The 22,616-nt window shown below is 34.1% G+C and overlaps 1 protein-coding gene across 12 annotated transcripts in view; it reads left to right on the forward strand.

Annotated features, from left to right (window-relative positions):
• The window catches only part of AKAP9 (A-kinase anchoring protein 9), a 159,885-nt gene that overhangs the window by 26,126 nt on the left and 111,143 nt on the right, over positions 1-22,616 (forward strand). For 11 of the 12 annotated variants that reach the window (XR_011502958.1, XR_011502960.1, XM_070508256.1 and 8 more), the window contains exons 2-8: positions 1,748-2,005; positions 4,787-4,831; positions 10,595-10,648; positions 10,974-11,141; positions 12,135-12,290; positions 13,166-13,363; positions 19,437-21,824. Coding sequence is in view for 10 of the 12 variants with exons in the window: in XM_070508256.1 (XP_070364357.1) it covers positions 1,748-2,005; positions 4,787-4,831; positions 10,595-10,648; positions 10,974-11,141; positions 12,135-12,290; positions 13,166-13,363; positions 19,437-21,824 (3,267 nt within the window). In the remaining 2 variants the exon portion in view is untranslated. The remainder of the gene's footprint in view (positions 1-1,747; positions 2,006-4,786; positions 4,832-10,594; positions 10,649-10,973; positions 11,142-12,134; positions 12,291-13,165; positions 13,364-19,436; positions 21,825-22,616) is intronic. The other variant, XM_070508280.1, reaches the window with a different exon arrangement.

The following is a 22,616-nucleotide window of genomic DNA, read 5'->3' on the forward strand; positions in this document are numbered from 1 at the left end:
GTAGTTTTGATTTGCGTTTCCCTGATGATTAGTGATGTTGAGCATCTTTTCATGTGCCTATTGGCTGTCTGTATATCTTCTTTGGGAAAATGTCTCTTCATATCCTCTGCCCACTTTTTGATTGGATTGTTTATTTTTTTGTTGTTGAGTTGTGTGAGTTCTTTATATATTTTGGAGATTAACCCCTTGTTGAATATATGATTTGCAAATATTTTCTTAATTGGTGGGTTGTCTTTTCGTTTTGATCCTGCTGTCCTTTGCCTTCCAGAAACTCTTTAGTGTGATGAAGTCCCGCTTGTTTATTTTTTCTTTTGTATCTCTTGTCCAAGTAGACCTGGCATTCAAAAAGATCCTTTTAAGACTGATGTCAAAGAGTGTACTGCCTATATTTTCTTCCAGGAGTTTTATGGTTTCAGGTCTTACCTTCAAGTCTTTGGTCCATTTTGAGTCTATTTGTGTGTATGGAGAAAGTAATGGTCTACTTTCTTTTTTTTTTTTTGCATGTGGCTGTCCAGTTTTCCCAGCACCATTGATTGAAGAGGCTTTTCTTTCTCCATTGTATTTCTTGGCTCCTTTGTTGAAGATTAGCTGTCTGTAGATGTGTAGTTTTATTTCTGGGCTTTCAATTCTGTTCCATTGATCTATGTGCCTGTTTTTGTACCAGTACTATGCTATTTTGATTACTGTAGCTTCGTAGTATATTTTGAAGTCAAGGATTTTGAAGCTTCCAACTTCATTCTTGTTTCTCAGGATTGCTTTGGCTGTTTGGGGTTCATTGTATTCATTTTTGTTTACTATTTTTTAAAAAGAAAATGTACCAGGGTTAGAATGTCTCCTTTTAAAATAAATTTAAATAAGAAAAGTACACTAGTTAAAACATACTAAGTAAATGATTTAGTCTAGGTGGCACTAGGAATGGAACGATCTTGATGATGATATATAAATGATTAAGGGATGAGAAGCACTATTGTTTGATATTTAAATTATTTCTAATTTTTTACCATAATAAAAAGGCTTCAGTGACCATTTGTATAGCTAAGTCTTTTTTCATGGATTAATTACATTTAGTATAAACTAGTAGAAGTCCCAGAAATTCCACAAAGCAAATGTATTTAGAACTGCTATATTTTCATATAATCTCACATCCAGAGATTACACTCTCATCAATTACACTCTCAGTGAATGAGAGTACTTGTTTTCCTTATGCTATCCAACTCTGGGCTAAGTTTTTGTCTTTAGACATGACATTTTCAGGTCTTAACATCTCAATATTTGAATAGCATGCATTCAGAAATACCTAATTTCTTTGCAATTCAGCAGCTGTTCTGCTTTTTTATTTTTGAGGAAGACTAGCCCTGAGCTAACTGCTGCCAGTCCTCCTCTTTTTGCTGAGGAAGACTGGCCCTGAGCTAACCTCCATGCCCATCTTCCTCTAGTTCATATGTGGGATGCCTACCACAGCATGGCCTGACAAGTGGTGCCATGTCCACACCCGGGATCCGAACCGGTGAACCCCAGGCCCCCGAAGCGAAACGTGCGCACTTAACCACTGTGCCACCAGGCGGGCCCCTCAACAGTTATTCTTATATTAAAGAATATAAGAATGTAACAATTGTCCTTTATTTTGTCCTCATTTCAGTGATGGTTTGTTCTTTTAAAGAAAGTGACTCTGAAAATGATTTTTTTTTTTAGTGATTATAAAGAAAAATGATCTTTGATGATAATGACAATTTCTATTTTTCTGTAGCTTGCCCAGTTTCGACAAAGGAAAGCTCAATCTGATGGGCAGAATCCTTCTAAGAAGCAGAAAAAAAAGAGGAAAACTTCAAGCGGTAAACATGATGTGTCAGCATACCATGCTTTGAATATTGAGCAAGCACAGAATGATGAGATGTACATAAATAGTTCTCAGAAAGTAGGATCAGCTGTGACTCCTGAATCCACAATAATGAGAACTCTACATGGTGGAGAAATAATCAAACATGACCAGGTTTTCTCTGTTGAAGTAAGTATTCATCCAGATTTTTAAACATTAGAATTCTAAGTGGAAAGTTGTTGTATGACAACACTTATTAGCACCCTGTTCAATTTTTATGAGCTTGTTTCAACAAGGATTTATTGAGCAATTATAGTGCACCAAGGATTGAACACAAAGGGTACAACGGTTAATATGACAGTCTCTGCCGTTTCATAAAGTGAGTCTAGTGGGAAAGGCAGGTGTAAGATAGGTCATGTACTCTGATTAGAGCTATGCTAGCAACAATGTACATGGTACACTAGATTACCATGATTTGGAGGAATGCCCAAATCAGCCTTGTGTGTGTCATTTGGGAAAGTTTCCTGGAAGAGAAAATAGAACTGAGCCTTGAAGTGTAAGTTATAGTTAGCTTAGAGGCAAAGAAGTAGGAGAGGCAACCTCTGTGCAGAAGAAACAGCATTTGAAAAGACATGATGTGATTTAGAAACCATAAGTAGTTTAGGTTTAAATGGATCACAAAGTGATGAGGATGGGATGGTGGTAATGGTGAGGGGCAGGAGATTGCACCTGGCCCATAGAAAGTTCTCAAGAAGTGCTAATTTTCTTCCCTTAAGGATGTAATTTTCCAGAAGAAGGAAATGAGGGAGAAGTTAAGAGTGGATTGGGTGGTAGGTGGGATAGTGGAGCCAACAACTAATACCAGGAGTAGAGAATGATGAGATGTTTAGGAGTAAGAGTGTTGGACAAGGCAGATGATTGTTGTAATTTGGATTGTGCCCTGGCATATTTATGTGGAAACAGAAAGCTTTAGATATATAGGGATTTAAGCTTTATTCAAGAGGTCAGAGATGTTAGTAGAGATTTTGCTACTCATCATAAGAATAGATCTTTTTTGAGTTTTTCCTACTTGAATTTGTTGAGCATCTTGGATATGTAGATTAATGTTTTTCATCAAATTTGAGAGGTTTTTGAATATCTTCAAGTATTTTTTCTGTCCCTTTCTCTCCTTTTGGGTCTCTCATTATGCATATGTTGGTATTGATGCTCTGTTCATTTTTCTTCATTACCTTCCTCAGACTGGATAATTTCAACTGAACTATATTGAAGTTTGCTGATTCTTTCTTTTTCCTCCTCAGATCTGCTAAGCCCCTCTATTGAATTTTTCATTTCAATTATTCTACCTTAACTCCAGAATTTCTCTTTGGTTCTTTTATAAGTTCTTTTTGTTGTTATTATTTTCTATTTGATGAGGGAGTATTATAATTTTCTTTAGTTTTTTAGATATTGTTTTCTTCACTTATTTGATTATATTTAAAATAGCTAGTTTTGGGGCCAGCCCCGTAGCCGAGTGGTTAAGTTCACGCGCTCTGCTTCGGCAGCCCAGGGTTGCACCGGTTCGGATCCTGGGCGCAGACATGGCACAGCTCATCAAGCCATGCTGAGGGGGCGTCCCACAAGCCTCAACTAGAAGGACCCACAACTGAAAAAATGTGTATATATATATATATATATATATATAACTATGTACCAGGGGGCTTTGGGGAGAAAAAGGAAAAATAAAATCTTTGAAATAGCTAGTTTAAAGTCTTTGTCTATTAAAGTCCAATATCTGTGTTACCTCAGGGACAGTTTCTGCTGACTGATATTTATCTTGTGTATTTGCCATACTTTCCTTTTTCTTTGTGTATTTTGCAATTTTTAAATTGGGACCTTTTGAATAATATAATATGGCAACTCTGATGCTTGATTTGGTTTGAAGATTTATTCGTTATCTTTTTCTGCATAGCAAATCAATGTCTAGGCTCTTTACTAGAGTTTTAGTATTTTGAGGGCAAAGAGTATCCTGTTCACCATTTTACCCTCAGTACCACAGTTTTAGTTCACAGTATGCATTTAATCAATAGCTGTTTAAAAGGCATAAGTGAATCAATTCTGAGGGCCTGTGTCATGAAAATATTTTAGATTTAAAAGAGGACCACATAAGTTAGGAACCACTGCTACAGACTTTTAGAATAGGGGTAAAGCTTATTTTCGTTACTGGCATCAGTTACTGCATCATAGAGGAGGTGGACTTAGAACTTGGTCTTGTGTGATAAATAAAATTTCCATAAGTGTAAATGAGAAATGAGAACAGTGATGGTTCATATTTGTTGAGTGAAAAGGTGAAATCTGAGTCTGTTTCCTCACTTGTAAAATGAGATTCTTAGAGTAAATGAGAGGGTGAACAGTGAGATTTTAGATTTCCTCCCGGACTCTTCCTAGTACTTCTAAGCAGTGGGGTCCCAAATCCCAGGGATGTAAGGATGAAACAAGAATGTCTTTGAAAGTGCTTTGTAAGGTGTGAAGGAGTTAATAACAACAAAGGTTGTTATTTTTCTTCATGTTGTTACTACTTTTCTAGCATCAAGATTTGATGATTCTTCTTTTTGAAGAAATTAAACTTTTTTGACTAACATTTTAGGACTCTCTTGTATTTAAAAGAGATACAAGAGTTAAAGGGATGATATCTTATTTGGTGCTTTTGTCTTATAAATGATTTGTAGTGTATACAAGACCCTGTGTGAAAGTACCTCTTGATACTTTTATATTTAGAAAAATGCCTAGTGATAAATTTTAGATATGTTATTTAGCCATTGTGATTCATAATCAGAGTGAAATTTTTCAAGATTTGAATAATTTTTACTATTTTTTTAGTGATATTTATATGTGAGTTTTCTATCACGTTACTGTTAGTAATGGGTTAATAAAAAAGTGTAATATTTAGAGGGGAAAGGACCTTAATATAATTAGTTTTTACTTTTGTTTTAGCCGGAAAGTGAAATTTCAACCACAGCAGATGATTATAGTTCAGAGGTAAGAATAAATAATATTATGATTGACATTTTATATTGTTCTTGAAACTATTATTGATTATTGGTGCTTTATTTCTTGCAACTCACATGCTTCTATATTTTTCTAAATGTAATAAAACATGGCATAACATACTATAATGTAAATGACCTAGGAAACCTGAAGATTATGTTTTTCTGATATGTCTTTTTGTCAGATTATTAACTAGGGTCTTAAATCTCTTTGAATAGCCTGATGCTTCATTAGGTAGAGGCCTTGTTTTAGTTTCTGGGAAAGTGTTTGATATTGGGTTTCTAGAATACATGGTTGTTATAAGGTATTCATATTTAACATACCAAACATTTCATAATATGGGCTGTTTCATTTTGAATAATACTTTTTATAAATGCTTGAATTCTAATTATATAAATTTATTTATTGAAGTTAATGTGGCAATAGTGATTTTTAATTTAGGAGATAAAAACTGATGTAGCGTTGGCCACTTTAGGAAATAATCTTTATTGTCAGTAATAAATGTTATTTTTGTTATCTTTTTCTTATTTTTTTAGATATGATTGTTATTTCTTTGGCCCAGAAATAGAAATAGAAATAGAAAGTTATTCCTTATTCTGAATGGTTCAACTCAGTGTATTCCTTATGTTTTGATTTATTGTAGGTTTCTAATAGAAAAGAAGTAACTTCATGTTCTTGAATAAACATATTACTGTTCTTGATTGCTAATGGAAGTTAAAAAGTTTGACACTTCACAAGTTTAATGTGTATAAAAGCTGGGAGCTTACTTGTTAGTAATCTGGTCAGGAAAATAATTAACTGGCATTAAGTAAATAAATTTGTGCCTGATTTTGGCTACATAAAGTTGCCTCTACAGGAAGTATCTTGATTTAAAATCACAGCTTGCAATTTTTTTTATAAGCCAGGTGGTTACAGGTCAGACTAGCTCATACATACCTATGAAATTTGGTTAAAATTTTATATAGCCATTTTCTCACATTGGGATAAGAGAGTAAAATTTAATTTTTATTAAGATAGATTTGAAAGCTAAAGACATCAAAATATTGTGATTTGCAAGTTTTTTAGTGAAAGTGTTAATAATAGAAATTCGTGTTACACTGAGACATTTCTTGCCTCAATTTTTTAAATTAAAAAACTGGTGGCGGGCCAGCCCTGTGGCCTAGTAGTTTGGCGTGCTCCACATCGGCGGCCCAGGTTTGGTTCCTGGGTGTGGACCTACACCACTTGTCAGCAGTCATGCTGTGGTGGTGACCCACATACAAAATAGAAGAAGATTGGCACAGATCTCAGCTCAGGGTGAATCCTCCTCAGCGCAAAAAAAAGTGGTAGGAATTATGAGGTCCAAAAAAGTGTATTAAAACTACTTACCTATGATACCTAGTTAAATATATTGTCTTTCAAGGTGAAGTACAAGTAACTTAAAAATATAACTTCTACAGATAAAAGGGCATGTTGACTATGGTTCAACAATAAGAAATACGTTTTATGTATATGTATGAGTATCTGTAATTTTATAGATTTACATATATAGTTACATATGTATATAGTTATATATGTGAATAATTGTGTACATGAATAAATGTTTATATACACATATACATATGTAGTTTTTTCAAACAAAAATTTGAGGAAAGATATTTCCCTTTACTGTGTGATATGTCCTCTGATACTTTTTCTCTTTAATGCTGATCACAAAACTAAATTGATTAACTGACTTACCGTTTGAAAAAACAATGATTTAGAAGATTACATTGAAAAGAGATAATTATGAAATGATTTTTGACCTGATTTCAATCAACCCTTGTAATATTGTACTCGTTGAGCCTGGTTTCACAATGGATTATACTTTGAGGAACATACATACTCACTGTGTCTATAGAAAACCATAGAAAAGTTGACAGTTTGTGAAATGTTTGATGTCATCTCATCAAGATTGCTAAGAGTGATACTGCTTGAATCTATGTTGCCCTGGGTTAGTTTGAAGACTTTCCCTACTCCATTTAATGATGTTGGACTGGTTTGACTGAGCTAGAATTACAGGGGACTTATAAGCCATTATCACCCTGGCAGGAGGCAGAGGAATCATCAGTAGGGCAAATTTATAAACTAAGTATAAATCTCACATGGTGATACTCTTTATATTGAAACTCTTAAGAAATTATTTCTCAGTAACACACCCAGAAATGAAATTCCTTTCTAGGCAACACATACATTATAACTTCACTACAAATGCCAGATTTGCAAAGTTTAGTAATCTTGGCTGCTCTGGTTTGTAGCCAAGATTGTAAAATTTCAAAATTACATCTTTTTAATCATAGGCCACGTAATGATCTTGTATTTTGTCTAAACATTACTGTTATTTTTCTGGTATGTAGGGAAATAAGGTGATATAAAAGAGCACGGGCTCTGGAGCCAGAAAGTTCTGTGTTCAAATTTCAACTTCGTCACCTCCAAGTTGTATGAACTTGGACACATCACTTAAACTCTGAAGTACAGTTTCCTTACCTGTAAAATGGGGGAGTTACCTCACAGGGCAGTTTTGAGGATTATTTCATAATATTTAGTATGGCGTTTGATATATAAAAGATAATTACCTCACAGGGTGGTTTTGAGGATTATTTCATAATATGTAGTATGGTGTTTGGTATATAAAAGATAATCAGCAAATCCTGGTTCTTTCCTACGCCTCAGTAGAAATATGCTTTTCTTCACACTAAGTTTATATGAAACAAGTGATGAACATTCTTTTAACAAATTATTCTCAGAGGAGTTTTAGATTCTGATTATATATTTAATTAGAACCTAGTTTGGAAATTTTATGTGTATAGATATGGTGTGTGCTTAATGTTCTTGACTTCTATGGCTAGTATACTCATTGGATTGAAAAATGGATTCAGGTCTAAAAGGAATTAGTCAGATAATTTTATTCTCTGCCCTACATAAGATCTGTTCTGTATAAATATATGTCCAATTACATATACTAGAGAAATCAGACTAAATAAAAAATACCCCTCTTAAGAATTAAATTATACATAATCTGTTCAGTCCTTGATGAAGGGACATTTCATATCCAGAATGCCATATACATGAAATATTTTTATTGCTACCCTTGAGAAGAGCTACTTGGAGAAAGTTGAGAATGCTACAGGCAATATAGAGACAAGACAGATAAATAAATGTACTTTGCTATGTATAGAAAGATGAAATGAGAGTAGGGCACATACTCCCGTATTGGCTTTTATCTTATTATTCAGTACTTCTTAACCAAGTCACTTGTATGATTCATGACATTTATGACATGACTGCCTGGAGTTGGAGACATAGCCTATAAGCCATAAAGTAATATAAGTGTAGCCATTCAACTTTGACTTATTTTTTTTGGTTTTTTGTTTTTAATTTCACTTCATTTTCTTTTTCTCCTCCCCTGCTTCAGCTTTATTGAGGTATAATTGATGATTAAAAATTATATATATTTAAGGTATACAGTATGGTGCTTGGTGTTCAACTTTAACTTTGAATGAATGATTTTAACCTTGTTGGTTACTTGGCTCCACTTCTGTGAGTCAGCTAGGCACATTGAACTCCTGTAATTTTCATGAACTTTTATGAACCGTCAGATTCTTCTTATTTTTATTAAAACATTCATGATTAATATTTTTTAATATACATGCTGTGAAATTAAGTGTAATAAGGATAAGGTATTAATCATAAATAGTAAGGGTTTTTTTTAATGTTTTTAAACTAATGTCCACTATAGGGAAAAGTTTTTGTATTAAGGCCATTTTATGATTATAAAATAAGAATGATCTTTCCTCTGATTCTTTCTGCATAGCATTATTTTTATGAGATGATACTTACCTCTACAGAACATTTTAAAGTTTAAAATGTACCTTACTTGTACTTTCCCAAATCTTCAATTTGTCTGTACAGGTTGAGTAAATCTGTGAATGCAGAAAGAATATATTAGTACAGCCTGAAGGTTAAATAATTTTGACAAATGTCACAGTAAAAATGGACATGAAGAAAAGTTGAACTTTTTTTCACTTGAAGGAGTCTATAGTAATCTAATCATCATGTTTCAAGTTATTAATTTATCTTTCATATTATGGTTTACCAAGTATAGTGTTAGAAGGCTAAGGTAAGAAGAAGAGATAAATACTTTACCCTATAGGTATCAATAAAATAATTATCTACATTAAAAAATAGAGTAATTTATTGCTAAGTATTAATGACCCTAATATTCCCATTCAGTATTTCTATTATATCTTTGGAATATAGTTTGTTTTAGTTTAGTTCTGATGAATAATCTTTTATTACCTATTTACATGATACTGTATTTTAAAAATTTATTAATATTAATAAAGTTTTTATATCCATTATAGTAACATATGATTAAGTTTTGAAAACAGTCATATAGTATTTTAAGAAGCCAATACATATGAGTTGTTCAGGTGTTAAATTTGCTTAATTTAGAGAAAAATTAAGTTGACTGTTGGCTACATAATATGTTAAATACAATTAATTATTATAAATAGATAACCAGCATGTAATAGTGATATCATCACCACTTAAAGGATATATTGCTTATTATAATGTTTGAAGATATTCATAAAATCCATTCCATTACACTGTTACTCTAAAGTAAAAATTTTAATAGATGCTTATCAAAATACTTCATTTCAGAATCAAGAAAGTAATTGAAATTTGGACGAATTTAATTACAAATTTTATTACAAATGACTTGATATTAATAATAGAGTTAGCACTCCTGTCTTTGATAGTTTTCAGAAATTGCAATATTGTGTTGCCGTAAAGTGAAAATTTTTTTTTCTTTAGCTTTGTTTTTCAGAAATTATCCTTAGGAAAAAACAAAGGATTCAAACTCTAAACAATTCTTAATTAGAATCTTCACTTTTTAAAGTATTTTGGTTCATATGGATCTAAGCCTAATTCTAGGATATTTTATCCTATGTATTTCAACGGTAAAAACTTCATCTTGGATTCTATTAACATGGAATTGTGAATAATTAAGATGTGGGCAGGAATAAAGTTCATTTGTGCACTGTTAGGGGGAAAGGTGGGACTGTTAAATAGATAATTGATCTGAAATTAATCTCCCACTAGATTGACCCTGGAGACATAGTCTGTCATCCTCCTTCCTCCTACCACAAAATGTCTGTGATAGAGACAGGCAGTAATATGTTATGGAAAATCTCCACATCGATCAGGGTTGGCATGGCTATCATAGTACTACCTCCAGGGATAAGTTCTTGGGGAAGCTTTTCTCACCTCTTCATCTCCTTCTACTCTTGACCTGCCTACCAACCTTCAATGAATTTGCACCAGTAAACAGTTTTACTTTAAAATGAATAAGGCTTAATCAAAAAAATTATTTGAATGATTTTAAGGCAGTGTTTTGTAGAAGAGGATCTGGTAACTTGAGGTTTTTAGTTATCCTCCTGAAGTCAAAGTAGAAACTGAACTTAGAACTTTAATTCATTTAAATGAAAATGTATAGTACAGTGTCTTTTGCATTGTAAGTACTCAAATGTTTGAGGAATCATTGGCATTTGAAATGGTCATAATGTCTTTTAGATGCTTAGATTAAATTTGATCACTGTATCTGTTTTTGCCAATGAGGCATTTTCCCTAGGCATAAAAGATACGTGAATACAGTTAGCAGAAATATCATGGTTAGCTTTAAATAAAATTCTATCTAAAATCATAATAAATCAGGAAATTGTTTTTATACAGGTAAATGGTTGCAGCTTTGTGGTGAGAGCAGAAAAACCTACAAATTTATTAAGGGTACAGTATTTAAAACTACTCATGATACTAATGTTTTATACTATTTAAAATCATCTGGCTTACTAACAGAGCTTTTTCCTGCATGTACTTCTTTCTGTGTGTGATTTCTAAATACTTTTAACGTATAACAAAACACAATTATCCATCTTTTCTTATAAAACTCAATTGTAACAGAATTTGCAGATACCTAGGTTGCCATATTAGTAAACTCCCAGGTGATGAGTGATGTTTTAAAGTAGACTTTGCTATGGAATTCAATTTTTGAATCCCTCTTCCTGAGGAATGTTGCTAGTACTGAATTACTAAAAACCTGGGATTGATTTAGGAAGAAGAATTTTGTGTTGATGATTCTTCTTCTGAACATGGAGCACAGTTCAGTCACACCCACATGGAGATGGAACATGAATTGGCTGGGAAACAGCATGAGATTGAAGAGCTAAACAGGGAACTAGAAGAAATGAGGGCCACCTATGGGACTGAAGGACTGCAGCAGGTAGGCTTACCTATTGTGGCTTTTGGGTTGTTACTCACAAAAACAAAAATAGGAAATTTGAATGATCGTATGTATACATTCTTTAAAGATGGAGTTTTTAAATGGTAAGTTAAAGTCATCTTATAATGTATATCCTTATATATATCATGAACAACCTCACGTAAAACTAAGATTCCATTAATAGGACTTATGCTAACTCTTTTGTTTAACTTTATGAGGTAGCTAAGGCTGAAATCACTTCAGTAGGATAGATGTTTTTGTAATCAGCCTGAGAGAAAATTATGTTGCAAACTACATAAAATGTTTTGACTTAAACTCATTAAAAATGTCAGCAAGTCCTTCTGAATAACCTCTTGTGGTGAAAATGACATCTGTTGTTTGTGGTAGCCACTTATGAAAATAAGGTGAAATAGAACATTGATGAGGGTGACAGACATTCCAGTTTCATCTTGTCCAGCAACAATTGAGGCTTGAATGTGTCTGTGATGGTTATACCTATGAACAGATTGTGGCATCCCTAAATATAAAGGCAGCCTTCCTTCTAGAAATAGCTATATGGATAAGTCAGACCTAATGTATTTTGTTCCTCAGTTAGGTAATTTTTAAAAAAATAGATGTGGAAGTCGGGGCTGGCCCCGTGGCCGAGTGGTTAAATTTGCATACTCTGCTTTGGCGGCCCAGGGTTTTGCCGGTTCAGATCCTGGGTGTGGACATGGCCGGGGGGATTTGGGGAGATAAAGCAGGAAAAAAAAAGATTGGCAACAGTTGTGAGCTCAGGTGCCAATCTTTATTAAAAAAAAAAAAATTGATGTGGAAGTAAAACTAATTCCTGAAAGCTCATAGCTTTCAAATATGGAAAAGATTGCTTACAAATTGTAATAATTCTGCCAATGCATTTTGAATATCATGTTTTTGAAGAACAGCTGCTTATAATAATATTCAATTTTGTTAAGAAAATGTCTAGCACTTACTATTTTCACTTATGTCTTTTAGTTACAAGAATTTGAAGCTGCCATTAAACAAAGAGATGGCATCATAACCCAGCTCACTGCTAATTTACAACAAGCAAGAAGAGAAAAGGATGAGACAATGAGAGAATTTTTAGAGTTGACAGAACAAAGTCAAAAATTACAGATTCAATTCCAGCATGTAAGTATTAACTAATAGAACAAAATTTATTAGCTATTTAGTAATGAATTTTTAAAAATTTTTCGTACTTTCAAGAATGAATGTAAATTTTCTTAAAAGACATTATGTATTTAAAAGCTTATTATGTATCATGTTGGAAACACTAGTAAATACCTATTGTTAATCAAGAATTTAATTCAGACTTCTTGAGTGGCTTCTTGCTCTTATTTGCTTTCTACTTCTTCCTTGTCTGTGTTTTGAAATCCTACAAAAACTCATAAGTCTGATTGGGTGGATTTTTGCAGAAATTAACTTGTAGTCACGTCCTACCTTTGCCAACCCTGTTTTGATTATATTTTAGTTAAATTCTAAAGTGGTAACTAGACTAAATATATTCCCCTTAACTTTAATTAGAGCCATAGGAATCTAATTATATTAATCAAGGTTTCTGATGGCAAGTAACAGAAAATAATTTGAGATGGTTTAAGCAAAAAGGAGGAATTTAATGTGAGGATACAAGCTTATCTTACAGAATTCCAGGCAGAAATACAACCACGCCTCTGAGAGGGATTGGAGCCAGAAACTAGAAAGTCATCAGGAATTCAGAAAGTACTGTCTTTCAGGACCCATTTCCTTCTGGGTGTCTGCCTCAGTCTTACCTCTCACTAGACTACTTTTTCTGCTTTGTCATGGGAAAGATAATCTTACTGGTTCAGCTTGGATAATATGCTCATACTTGTCTGATCAGCCATGGCAGCATGTTTGTTGAGGTCTCAAGCCCGTGAATCCAGCACAGTTCCCAGAGAGCAATTGTGGGCTGAGTAATACCTCAAAAGATGTCTGTTCCTTAGTGCAGTCACTTCGGAATTTAATACTTTGGGATTTCTATTTTCAAGTTACAGGCTAGTGAAACTCTGAGAAACAGCACTCATAGTAACACAGCTGCAGATTTACTACAAGCCAAACAACAGATCCTCACTCATCAGCAGCAACTGGAGCAACAAGACCATCTACTAGAAGATTATCAAAAAAAGAAAGAAGACTTCAAAATGCAAATTAGTTTCCTACAAGAGAAAATTAGGACATATGAAATGGTATGTTTATTTTAAGGAAGTCAGCCAACGTGCAGCAGCTTTACAATTTAAAGATTTTTATGGAAGTGTTTATGTTTTTATTATGCACATGAATCATAAAATTTCAGAATTAAGAAGAGCTCTGTAAGTATGTAAACTAATTTATTTCAAAAGCAGTTGGGAGTCTCACGGTAATAGTTTTTAAGATAATACTTATTACTGAGTTCCTTGAAAATGATCAGCCTCTGTTAAACTGAGTTCTCAGAAGAATCTAAATTTATAACCAGAATTTCTATCTTTTTTTCTTTTCATCTAAAGGTATTTCTTCTCATTTTAGCCATGGTTATGAAATTCTGAAAATATTTTCACAACAAGATGAAGTTTTATGGCTTTTAATTAGGAAAAAAACCAGTTGATTCTCTTTATTCATGTTAGTTAAGTTTTATAAAGTTGCCTGGAACACTTATTTAGCAAATAAGTGTCCTAAGGGGTATATAATATATATATATACATACATACACACATATACATATCTCACGTAGATTATAATCTTAAATTCTAAAAACAACTTATCCTAGTAGATTGTATTTTGTTTATTTTTCAAAAGAGAAAATGAGGTTCAGAAATGTTAAGTGACTTGCTTGAGGCTGCCCTGCTAACAGTTGCTGCAGTTGGAATTCAGTCTCTATCCAGCTGGCTCAGAGCCAGAATTTCTTGCACTGCTCTGCTCCCTACCCTCTCCATCCTCTTCCTTTCCATCCATCTTCTCCACATGAGAACCCAAACAAGAAGGCAGGGTGTGGTTGACTTGTTTGACATCAGCTGGAAATGTGTGTCGAGCAACTCAAATTTTTTATCACTCTGTGCACTTCTGCAAGTGACTGTGAGTATTGATTTAGGGGTTACAAATAAATTTTAGCAAGTAGTTGAATTTGCGAATATGGAACTGTGAATAATGAGGATAGGCTACACATATAATACAGTACTTTTTATAAACCTAGAAAGTTCTTCTGCAAGAGGTTGAGAAATTACCAAGACAAGAATATTGTTTGGGTAATAATAAAAATATTAGCTAGTATTTATTTTTGTTTACTTGATACCAGGCAATATTCAAAGCATCTTACACACATTAACTCATTGAATCATCACAACAGCCTTATGAGGTTATCATTATCACCCTTATTTTATAGATGAGGACACCAAGGCAAAGCAAGATGAAGTAAATTAGCCAAGTATATAGGTAATAAGTTGGTGGTAGACACAGATTTCAACTCTAAAGACTGTCTCTTAGGAAAATAGGAAATGTACAAATGTAAGATATGGAAATTATGAAATGGACATGCCTTACAACCCAGGTAATTTAAAAATCATCACGTGGATGTTTACAGAACACCTGTGGTGTACCAGGCCCTTGCAAGAGGTAGTGACGCTTAAAATGGGGCTTTTTCTTCACTGGAACTCATGGTTTAGTAGGGCACGTGCACAAGACACCACAAAACAAGGACAAGTGTAGTAAAGTGTTTGGAAAATTCTGAGCAGGTCCAGTTTCATAAGGGAAGTGATTCAGGGTAGGCTTTAGACTGGAGGTAGGTCTGTAAGTTGGAACAACTCCTGTTTGTTTGTTTGTTTTGTATGTGTTTTTATTGAGTTCATAATAGTTTATGACATTGTGAGATTTCAGTTGTACATTATTACTTGTCCATCACCATATAAGTGCTCCCCTTCACCCCCTGCTCACCCCCTAACCCCCTTCCCATGGTAACCACTGACCTATTCTCTTTGTGTGTTTATCTTCCACATATGAGTGAAATCATCTGGTGTTTGTCTTTCTCCGTCTGGCTTATTTTGCTTAACGTAATACCCTCCAGGTCCATCCATGTTGTTGCCAATGGGATGATTTTGTCTTTTTTTATGACTGAGCGGTATTCCATTGTATGTATATACCACATCTTCTTTATCCAGTCATTGGTGAATGGGCACTTGGATTGCTTCCATGTCTTGGCTATTGTGAACAGTGCTGCAATGAACATAGGGGTACATAAATCACTTTGAATCATTGATTTTAAGTTCTTTGGATAGATACCCAGTAGTGGGATAGCTGGGTCATGTGGTATTTTTATTTTTAGTTTTTTGAGAAATCTCCATACTGTTTTCCATAGTGGCTGCACCTGCTTGCATTCCCACCAGTAGTGTATGAGGGTTCCCTTTTGTCCACAACCTCTCCAACATTTGTTATTTTTTTGTCTTAGTGATTACAGCCATTTTAACAGGTGTAAGATGATATCTTGCTGTAGTTTTGATTTGCATTTTCCTGTTGATTAGTGGTGTGGAACATTTTTTCATGTGGCTATTGGCCATCTGTATGTCTTTGGAAAAATGTCTGTTTATATCCTCTGCTCATTTTTTGACCAGGTTGTGTATTATTTTGTTGTTGAGTTGTGTGAGTTCTTTATATATTATGGAACAATTCCTTTTTTATTGTATTTTGTTCGCTTAGCAATTGGCATAATGCACGGCACACAGCAGCTACCCATACTTACTTGGTAAATAAGTGAATAAATTATGAATCTGAACTGACAGAGATGGGGAGGACATTTTAGAATAATTATGAATAAATTATGAATCTGAACTGACAGATGGGGAGGACATTTTAGACTGAGGGTGGAGTGTGCTTAAAGACTCAGGCTAAAACATGTTGATAATGTATATAGGAAGCGAAAAATAATTTACTAGAAAACAGTGATCTTTGAAAGGGAGTCTTTCTGGGAGGTAAGAGTAGAAAGACAGTCTAGGCCTAGGTTAGAAGAGCCTGGAAACTGGATTTTATTATAGTTACTGTATTATATTCAGTAGGCCATGTAATTTGAGAGTATTGAAATTCAACTAATTCATTTTCATAAGAGGAATAACATTTATTTGAATATTAATAAGAATACTTTTATTATCAGTCTCTTTCATTACATGTATGTTTTTTTTCTTTTTGAGGAAGATTAGCCCTGAGCTAACTACTGCCAGTCCTCCTCTTTTTGCTGAGGAAGCCTGGTCCTGAGCTAACATCTGTGCTCATCTTCCTCTACTTTATATGTGGGACGCCTACCACAGCATGGTGTGCCAAACGGTGCGATGTCCGCACCTGGGATCTGAACCTGCGAACCCTGGGCTGCCGAGAAGTTAACCGCTGTGCCACCGGGCCGGCCCCTCATTACATGTATCTTTTAATTTCTCCTTTTTTTTTTCTTTGAATGAATCCCCCTGAGTAGTAATTCCATCAGAGAAGCTGAGGGACTAGGGCATTAGGGTGATAGTTGAAACTGTCTTGGTCCCTCCCGAACTGCTTGACAGTTCTGGGCTCATTCTTATTGTCCTAATCTTCTGAACTTCCCATCATGCAGTAGTCCCAGGCAGGAAGTATATTATTCCCCACTCTCTCAGTTCTGTTTCCAAAAAATAGAGGGATTGTATCCTTAAGCACAGGGCTGTCTTTTTTTGCAACACAAAATAAGTGGCTTAAAACCGTATACTTTGAAATAAATGGTAGTAAGAAAAATGAACCATGAATTTGTGTTGTGTAAATGAAGAATTATTGTTGTTTGTTTGCAATTATATCAGTGTTGGACAATTCTTAATTGAGGCTGTTTTATGAGGGTTTTTCCCCCATAGAAAATCAGGAAATAGAAATGTTATAGATTTTGTAACAGCATTAACATTTTCAAGACTAATTACTTAACAATTTAACTGAAGTTGACCACTATGAATGATTTTACTTTCTTATAGGTTTCACACACCTTTTAGACTTTTTACTAGTACATAAATATATTTGTATGTAGCACAGTGAAAATAAAATACCTTAATATATTTATTTTAACTTCAAGCATATTCTATGAGATAGAGGAAATAATATTATCTTTGTTTTACAGGTGAAAACACCAAGATTTAAAGAGTTTTATTGATTTAAATGTCATATTTTAGTACAGAAGTTAAAGTAAGAGGACTCAACACTTGATAATTACTTACAGTGACATTGGGTGGGATATGTGATACCAAGACAAAACTGACAGAATTTTGCTCAAGAGGCTACACAGAATAGTATTCATTACCTTGTTAATTTATGTAGTGCAGAATCTGGCCTTTGACTTATAGGGTCAACAATCTGGTTTAGTTTTTATTTTCTCTCAGCTGAGACTTGGGCTATCTCAGAGGTGAATTCAGATTTTCCAAGTTCAAGAGGCTAATGTTTAAACCTTGAATATAAGATTATTAATTTGCAATGAGAAATAATTATCACAGGGACCTGTATACTTCAAATTCATTGGGTTTTACTTTCTTTCCATGGGCAAATGAATTTGAAAAGCCAAATTATAACGATAGAAAGTTGTTTAGTGAGCATGAGATCAAGGGATGTTAGAGGAATAAAATGTTCACTAGCATTAGGCTGTGATAACCTGATATATCCATCTCACAGTAGGAATGGTCACACCTGTGGACTGAAATTCTTAAATTCTGTTTGCTACAACCCCGTACATTGCTTTCTACATTAGGTATGATTAGACTGTGATAACCTGATATATCCATCTCACAGTAGGAATGGTCACACCTGTGGACTGAAATTCTTAAATTCTGTTTGCTACAACCCCGAACATTGCTTTCTACATTAGGTATGGTTTTCCCAGAGAGATAAGAATTCTCAGTTTCTTGGCACCTTGCTTCTCTTCCCTTCACTATACTTGAATGGGCACTGCCAACACTTGCCTCTGAGGCTTTTCTTTGTCTAGGCTTTGACATTCTTTCTTTAGATATGTTAATACAAGGTGCATTTAAGTCCTCTAGGCTAGAAGGACTACTGTCTCCTGAAGGTGATTTTACTGAGGTATATTCGGTTCCATTCTATGGATTTTAACTTCTTTCTTTGTCCTTGGGATTACTGCCCTTAACTATTTGGGCAGCTTCTGCTTGACTCTCTGGTACTATAACACTCCTGTGAATGAATGTGATTATGGATATGCTTTGGCATGTGTTCTGAGTTAGGCTTATCTACAATTCCAAAACAGAGTCCCAAATCAGAACTGAGAAAAAGTATTTCAAATTTCTATTTAAACCAAAAGTCCAGGACCAAGCTGATATGCCATAAATGATGTAGTTGTCTTGTATGTCACTTGAGATTCAACTACTTAAGCATTGCATATCCCTAAAGTTCTGATTCACTTAGCCCAGGAATGAAGTTAAGGCAGACCTATAGGAACCTCTTTTTGTTACTGCTTTTCTCTTTTCATAGCGCTCGCTCATCAGACACCTTCAAGTCACTAGAACACATAGGAGGAACCTTGATTTAATTTTGGGACTCTCTTCTAGAACTATAAAGGACATAATACTCTAACTAGCTATAGAAAATACTGATGACTTAGAATGTTGAGCAGTTAATAAGAAAAATATAATGGTTTAGACACATTTAATCTGACTGAATTTTTTAATTAAAATTTAAAAAATTTCTTCTTCCTGAGAAGGCCAACACTGCTATAGTATTTGCTCACAAATAGTGTTGGATACACAAGTCCTATGTCTCATTGACTTGGGAAAAATTGAGGGGCAGGCCCAGCAGTTACTTTTTATTTGTTGTTAATGCCTTTGAGTCAATTCCAACTCCTGGTGACCCTGTATACAGCAGAATGAAGCCCTGCCTGGTCTTTTTCCAGTGTTCTGCTGCTACTCATGGGATTTTCATGGCCAGTCTTTTCAAAAGTGGGTGGCCAAGTCCTTCTTCCTGGTCTGTTTAGTCTGGAAGCTCTCCTGAAACCTGTCCACCATAGGTGACTCTGCTGGGATTTGAAATACCAGTGGCACAGTTTTCAGCATCATAGCAACATGCAGCTGCCACGTTATGACAAACGACGAATAGGTGGTCTGGTTCCTTGACCGGGATACGAACCTGGGCTGTGGTAGTCAGAGCACTGAATCTTAACCACTAAAGCGCTAGGGCTGGCTTTGCATCTTGTAGAATTATGTAAAAAGGAGGCTTCTGTCAGTCTTTTGGTAATGGGGTTAAGCAGTGTAAGTTGCCAGGAACTAAAAATGCCATTTTCATTTTTTCTTCCTAAAGGAACAAGATAAAAAGGTAGAAAGCTCAAATAAAGAAATACAGGAAAAGGAGGCAATCATTGAAGAATTAAGTACAAAAATAATAGAAGAAGAAAAGAAAACTCTTGAGCTAAAGGATAAAGTAACAGCTGCTGATAAATTACTAGAAGAATTACAAGAACATGTTCTACAAAAGAACCAAGAGTTAAAAAATGTGAAATTAGAGCTGACTAATTCCAAGCAAAAAGAAAGACAGTGTTCTGAGGAAGTAAAACAATTAATGGGAACAGTTGAAGAACTTCAGAAGAAAAATCATAAAGATAGCCAATTTGAAACTGATATTCTACAACGAATGGAACAAGAAACACAAAGAAAGTTAGAACAACTCCGGGCGGAGCTGGATGAGATGTATGGGCAGCAGATAGTGCAGATGAAACAAGAGTTAATAAAACAACACATGTTACAGATAGAAGAACTGAAAACACGACACAAGGGAGAAATGGAGAATGCTTTAAGATCGTATCCAAATATTACAGTTAATGAAGAGCAAATAAAGTTAATGAATATGGCAATAAATGAACTGAATATAAAATTGCAAGATACTAACTCTCAAAAGGAAAAACTCAAGGAAGAACTAGGAGTAATTTCAGGAGAAAAGTCTGCTCTACAGAGACAACTTAAAGACCTTTTTGAAGAATTGAGCTTTTCAAGGGACCAAATTCAGAGAGCTAGACAGACAATAGCTGAACAAGAAAGTAAACTCAATGAAGCATATAAGTCCCTTAGTACAGTTGAAGATTTGAAAGCTGAGATTGTTTCTGCATGTGAATCCAGGAAGGAACTAGAATTAAAACATGAAGCAGAAGTTACAAATTATAAGATAAAACTTGAAATGTTAGAAAGAGAAAAGAATGCTGTGTTAGACAGAATGGCTGAATCACAAGAAGCTGAATTAGAGAGGCTGAGGACACAGCTTCTGTTTAGTCATGAAGAAGAACTTTCCAAACTGAAGGAAGATTTAGAAATTGAGCATCGAATAAATATTGAAAAACTTAAAGATAACTTAGGAATTCACTATAAACAGCAGATAGATGGCTTACAGAATGAAATGAGTCAAAAGATAGAAACCATGCAGTTTGAAAAAGACAATTTGATAACTAAGCAGAATCAATTAATTTTGGAAATTTCAAGGCTAAAAGATTTACAGCAGTCCCTTGTGAATTCAAAATCAGAAGAAATGACTCTTCAAATCAATGAACTTCAAAAAGAAATTGAAGTACTCAGACAAGAAGAAAAGGAAAAGGGTACACTTGAACAAGAAGTTCAAGAATTACAACTTAAAACTGAATTATTGGAGAAACAAATGAAAGAAAAAGAAGATGACCTTCAAGAAAAATTTGCACAACTTGAAGCAGAGAATAGCATTCTTAAAGATGAAAAGAAAGCCCTTGAAGACATGTTGAAAAAATATACTCCTGTTAACCAAGAAGAAAGATTAATTTTCATAGATTCCATTAAGTCCAAACCCAAAGACTGTAGCTGTCAAAAAGAAATAGAAATACTTACAGAGGAAAATGAGGACCTCAGAAAACAATGTATTCAACTAACTGAAGAGATTGAAAAGCAAAGGAACACTTTTTCATTTGCTGAAAAAAATTTTGAAGTTAACTATCAGGAGTTACAGGAGGATTATGCTTGCCTTCTGAAGGTAAAAATGGATTTAGAAGAGAGTAAAAATAAACAAGAAGTAGAGTATAAAAGTAAGCTTAAAGCACTTAGTGAAGAGCTTCATCATTTGCAAAGAATAAATCCAACTATAGTGAAAATGAAAAGTTCAGTCATTGATGATGACAAAGCTTTTATAGCAGAACCATTGGAAATCGGTGAGGTTGTTGAGAAAGATACAACAGAACTTATGGAAAAACTTGAAGTAACCAAGAGAGAAAAATTAGAACTGTCAGAGAGACTCTCTGATCTTTCTGAACAATTAAAACAGAAACATGGTGAGATTAGTTTTCTAAGTGAAGAAGTTAAATCTTTAAAGCAAGAGAAAGAGCAAGTTTTATTGAGATGTAGGGAACTAGAAATCATAATTAACCATAATAGGACGGAAAATGTAAACGTCTGTGATGTTCAGTTAAAGTCTTTAAGAGAGAGAGTTGTGACTATGACAAGCGGGGAGTCTGGAGGGCCAATTTCTAAAATAAATAAAGATTTTGGTGAAGAATCAAAAATGATGAAGGAAGATAAAATTTCTTTTGAAAATATGACTATTGGAACAGAAAGCAAGCAAGAACAGTTAGTTTTGAGTCACTTGCCATCAGCGACGAACGAATCATTGCCTGAGACAATGGAACCGAGTGAGAAGGATAAACTTCAGCAGGAACTCAGTGTACTTAAGTCCGAACAGGTATGTTTATTTATTTATATATGCTAAAGCACCATGAAAATGTACATTTCATACTAAAAAAGTTTTCATGTTCATGAAACATAATTAACCTCGTTGCAAGAGGATAAAGGTGAACCCTGTGATGTAATTCTTATTTGAGCCTATCATTTATCATTTCTTTTGTCTGTTTTTTTTAAAACATTGTTGCCTTTCTTTTGGTTAATCTATGTTATACATTCTACTCAGTCAACAAAATGTAGTAATGATTTCACATTTTCCTGGAAAAGCAAGAGTTTAAGTAACTTTGTTGAGCATCTGAGCTTTAGAAAAGATATTTTGTTGCAATCAAAAAGATTGGTTTCGGAGTTTCATTTCATACTGGTATTTTCAAGGTTCCACAACTGAAAATTCACTCTTAAACTTTTTAGTACTTTATATAGTTGTTCAGTAGTTAGGAAACTATTTTCCTGAAAAAAAATCTTGATTTAAGTCCTAGAGTTTTCTCAGAGTATTGTTTTACCTAAAGGAGGGAAGAAAGTGTTATTCTAAATTCAGTTAAAGAATGCATGTAATGAGTAAAAATAGATCACTCCTGATGTTTCATATTTGCCAGATACTGATATTAGAAATAACAGGAACATTCCACTGGGTATCTTGCATAATTATGCTAACTAAAGCTTTATGTTTCTTCATTTATACATGTATTTATCGAATCTCTTGCCAAATATAGAAGTATAGTAGTGAACAAGAGAAAGAAGATTCCTGCTCTCGATGAGCATGTTATTCTAGTGAGGGAGGCAGGCAGTAAACAAG

Source organism: Equus asinus, chromosome 1, assembly GCF_041296235.1.
Source record: "Equus asinus isolate D_3611 breed Donkey chromosome 1, EquAss-T2T_v2, whole genome shotgun sequence".
In the NCBI taxonomy this organism is placed as follows: Eukaryota; Metazoa; Chordata; class Mammalia; order Perissodactyla; family Equidae; genus Equus; species Equus asinus.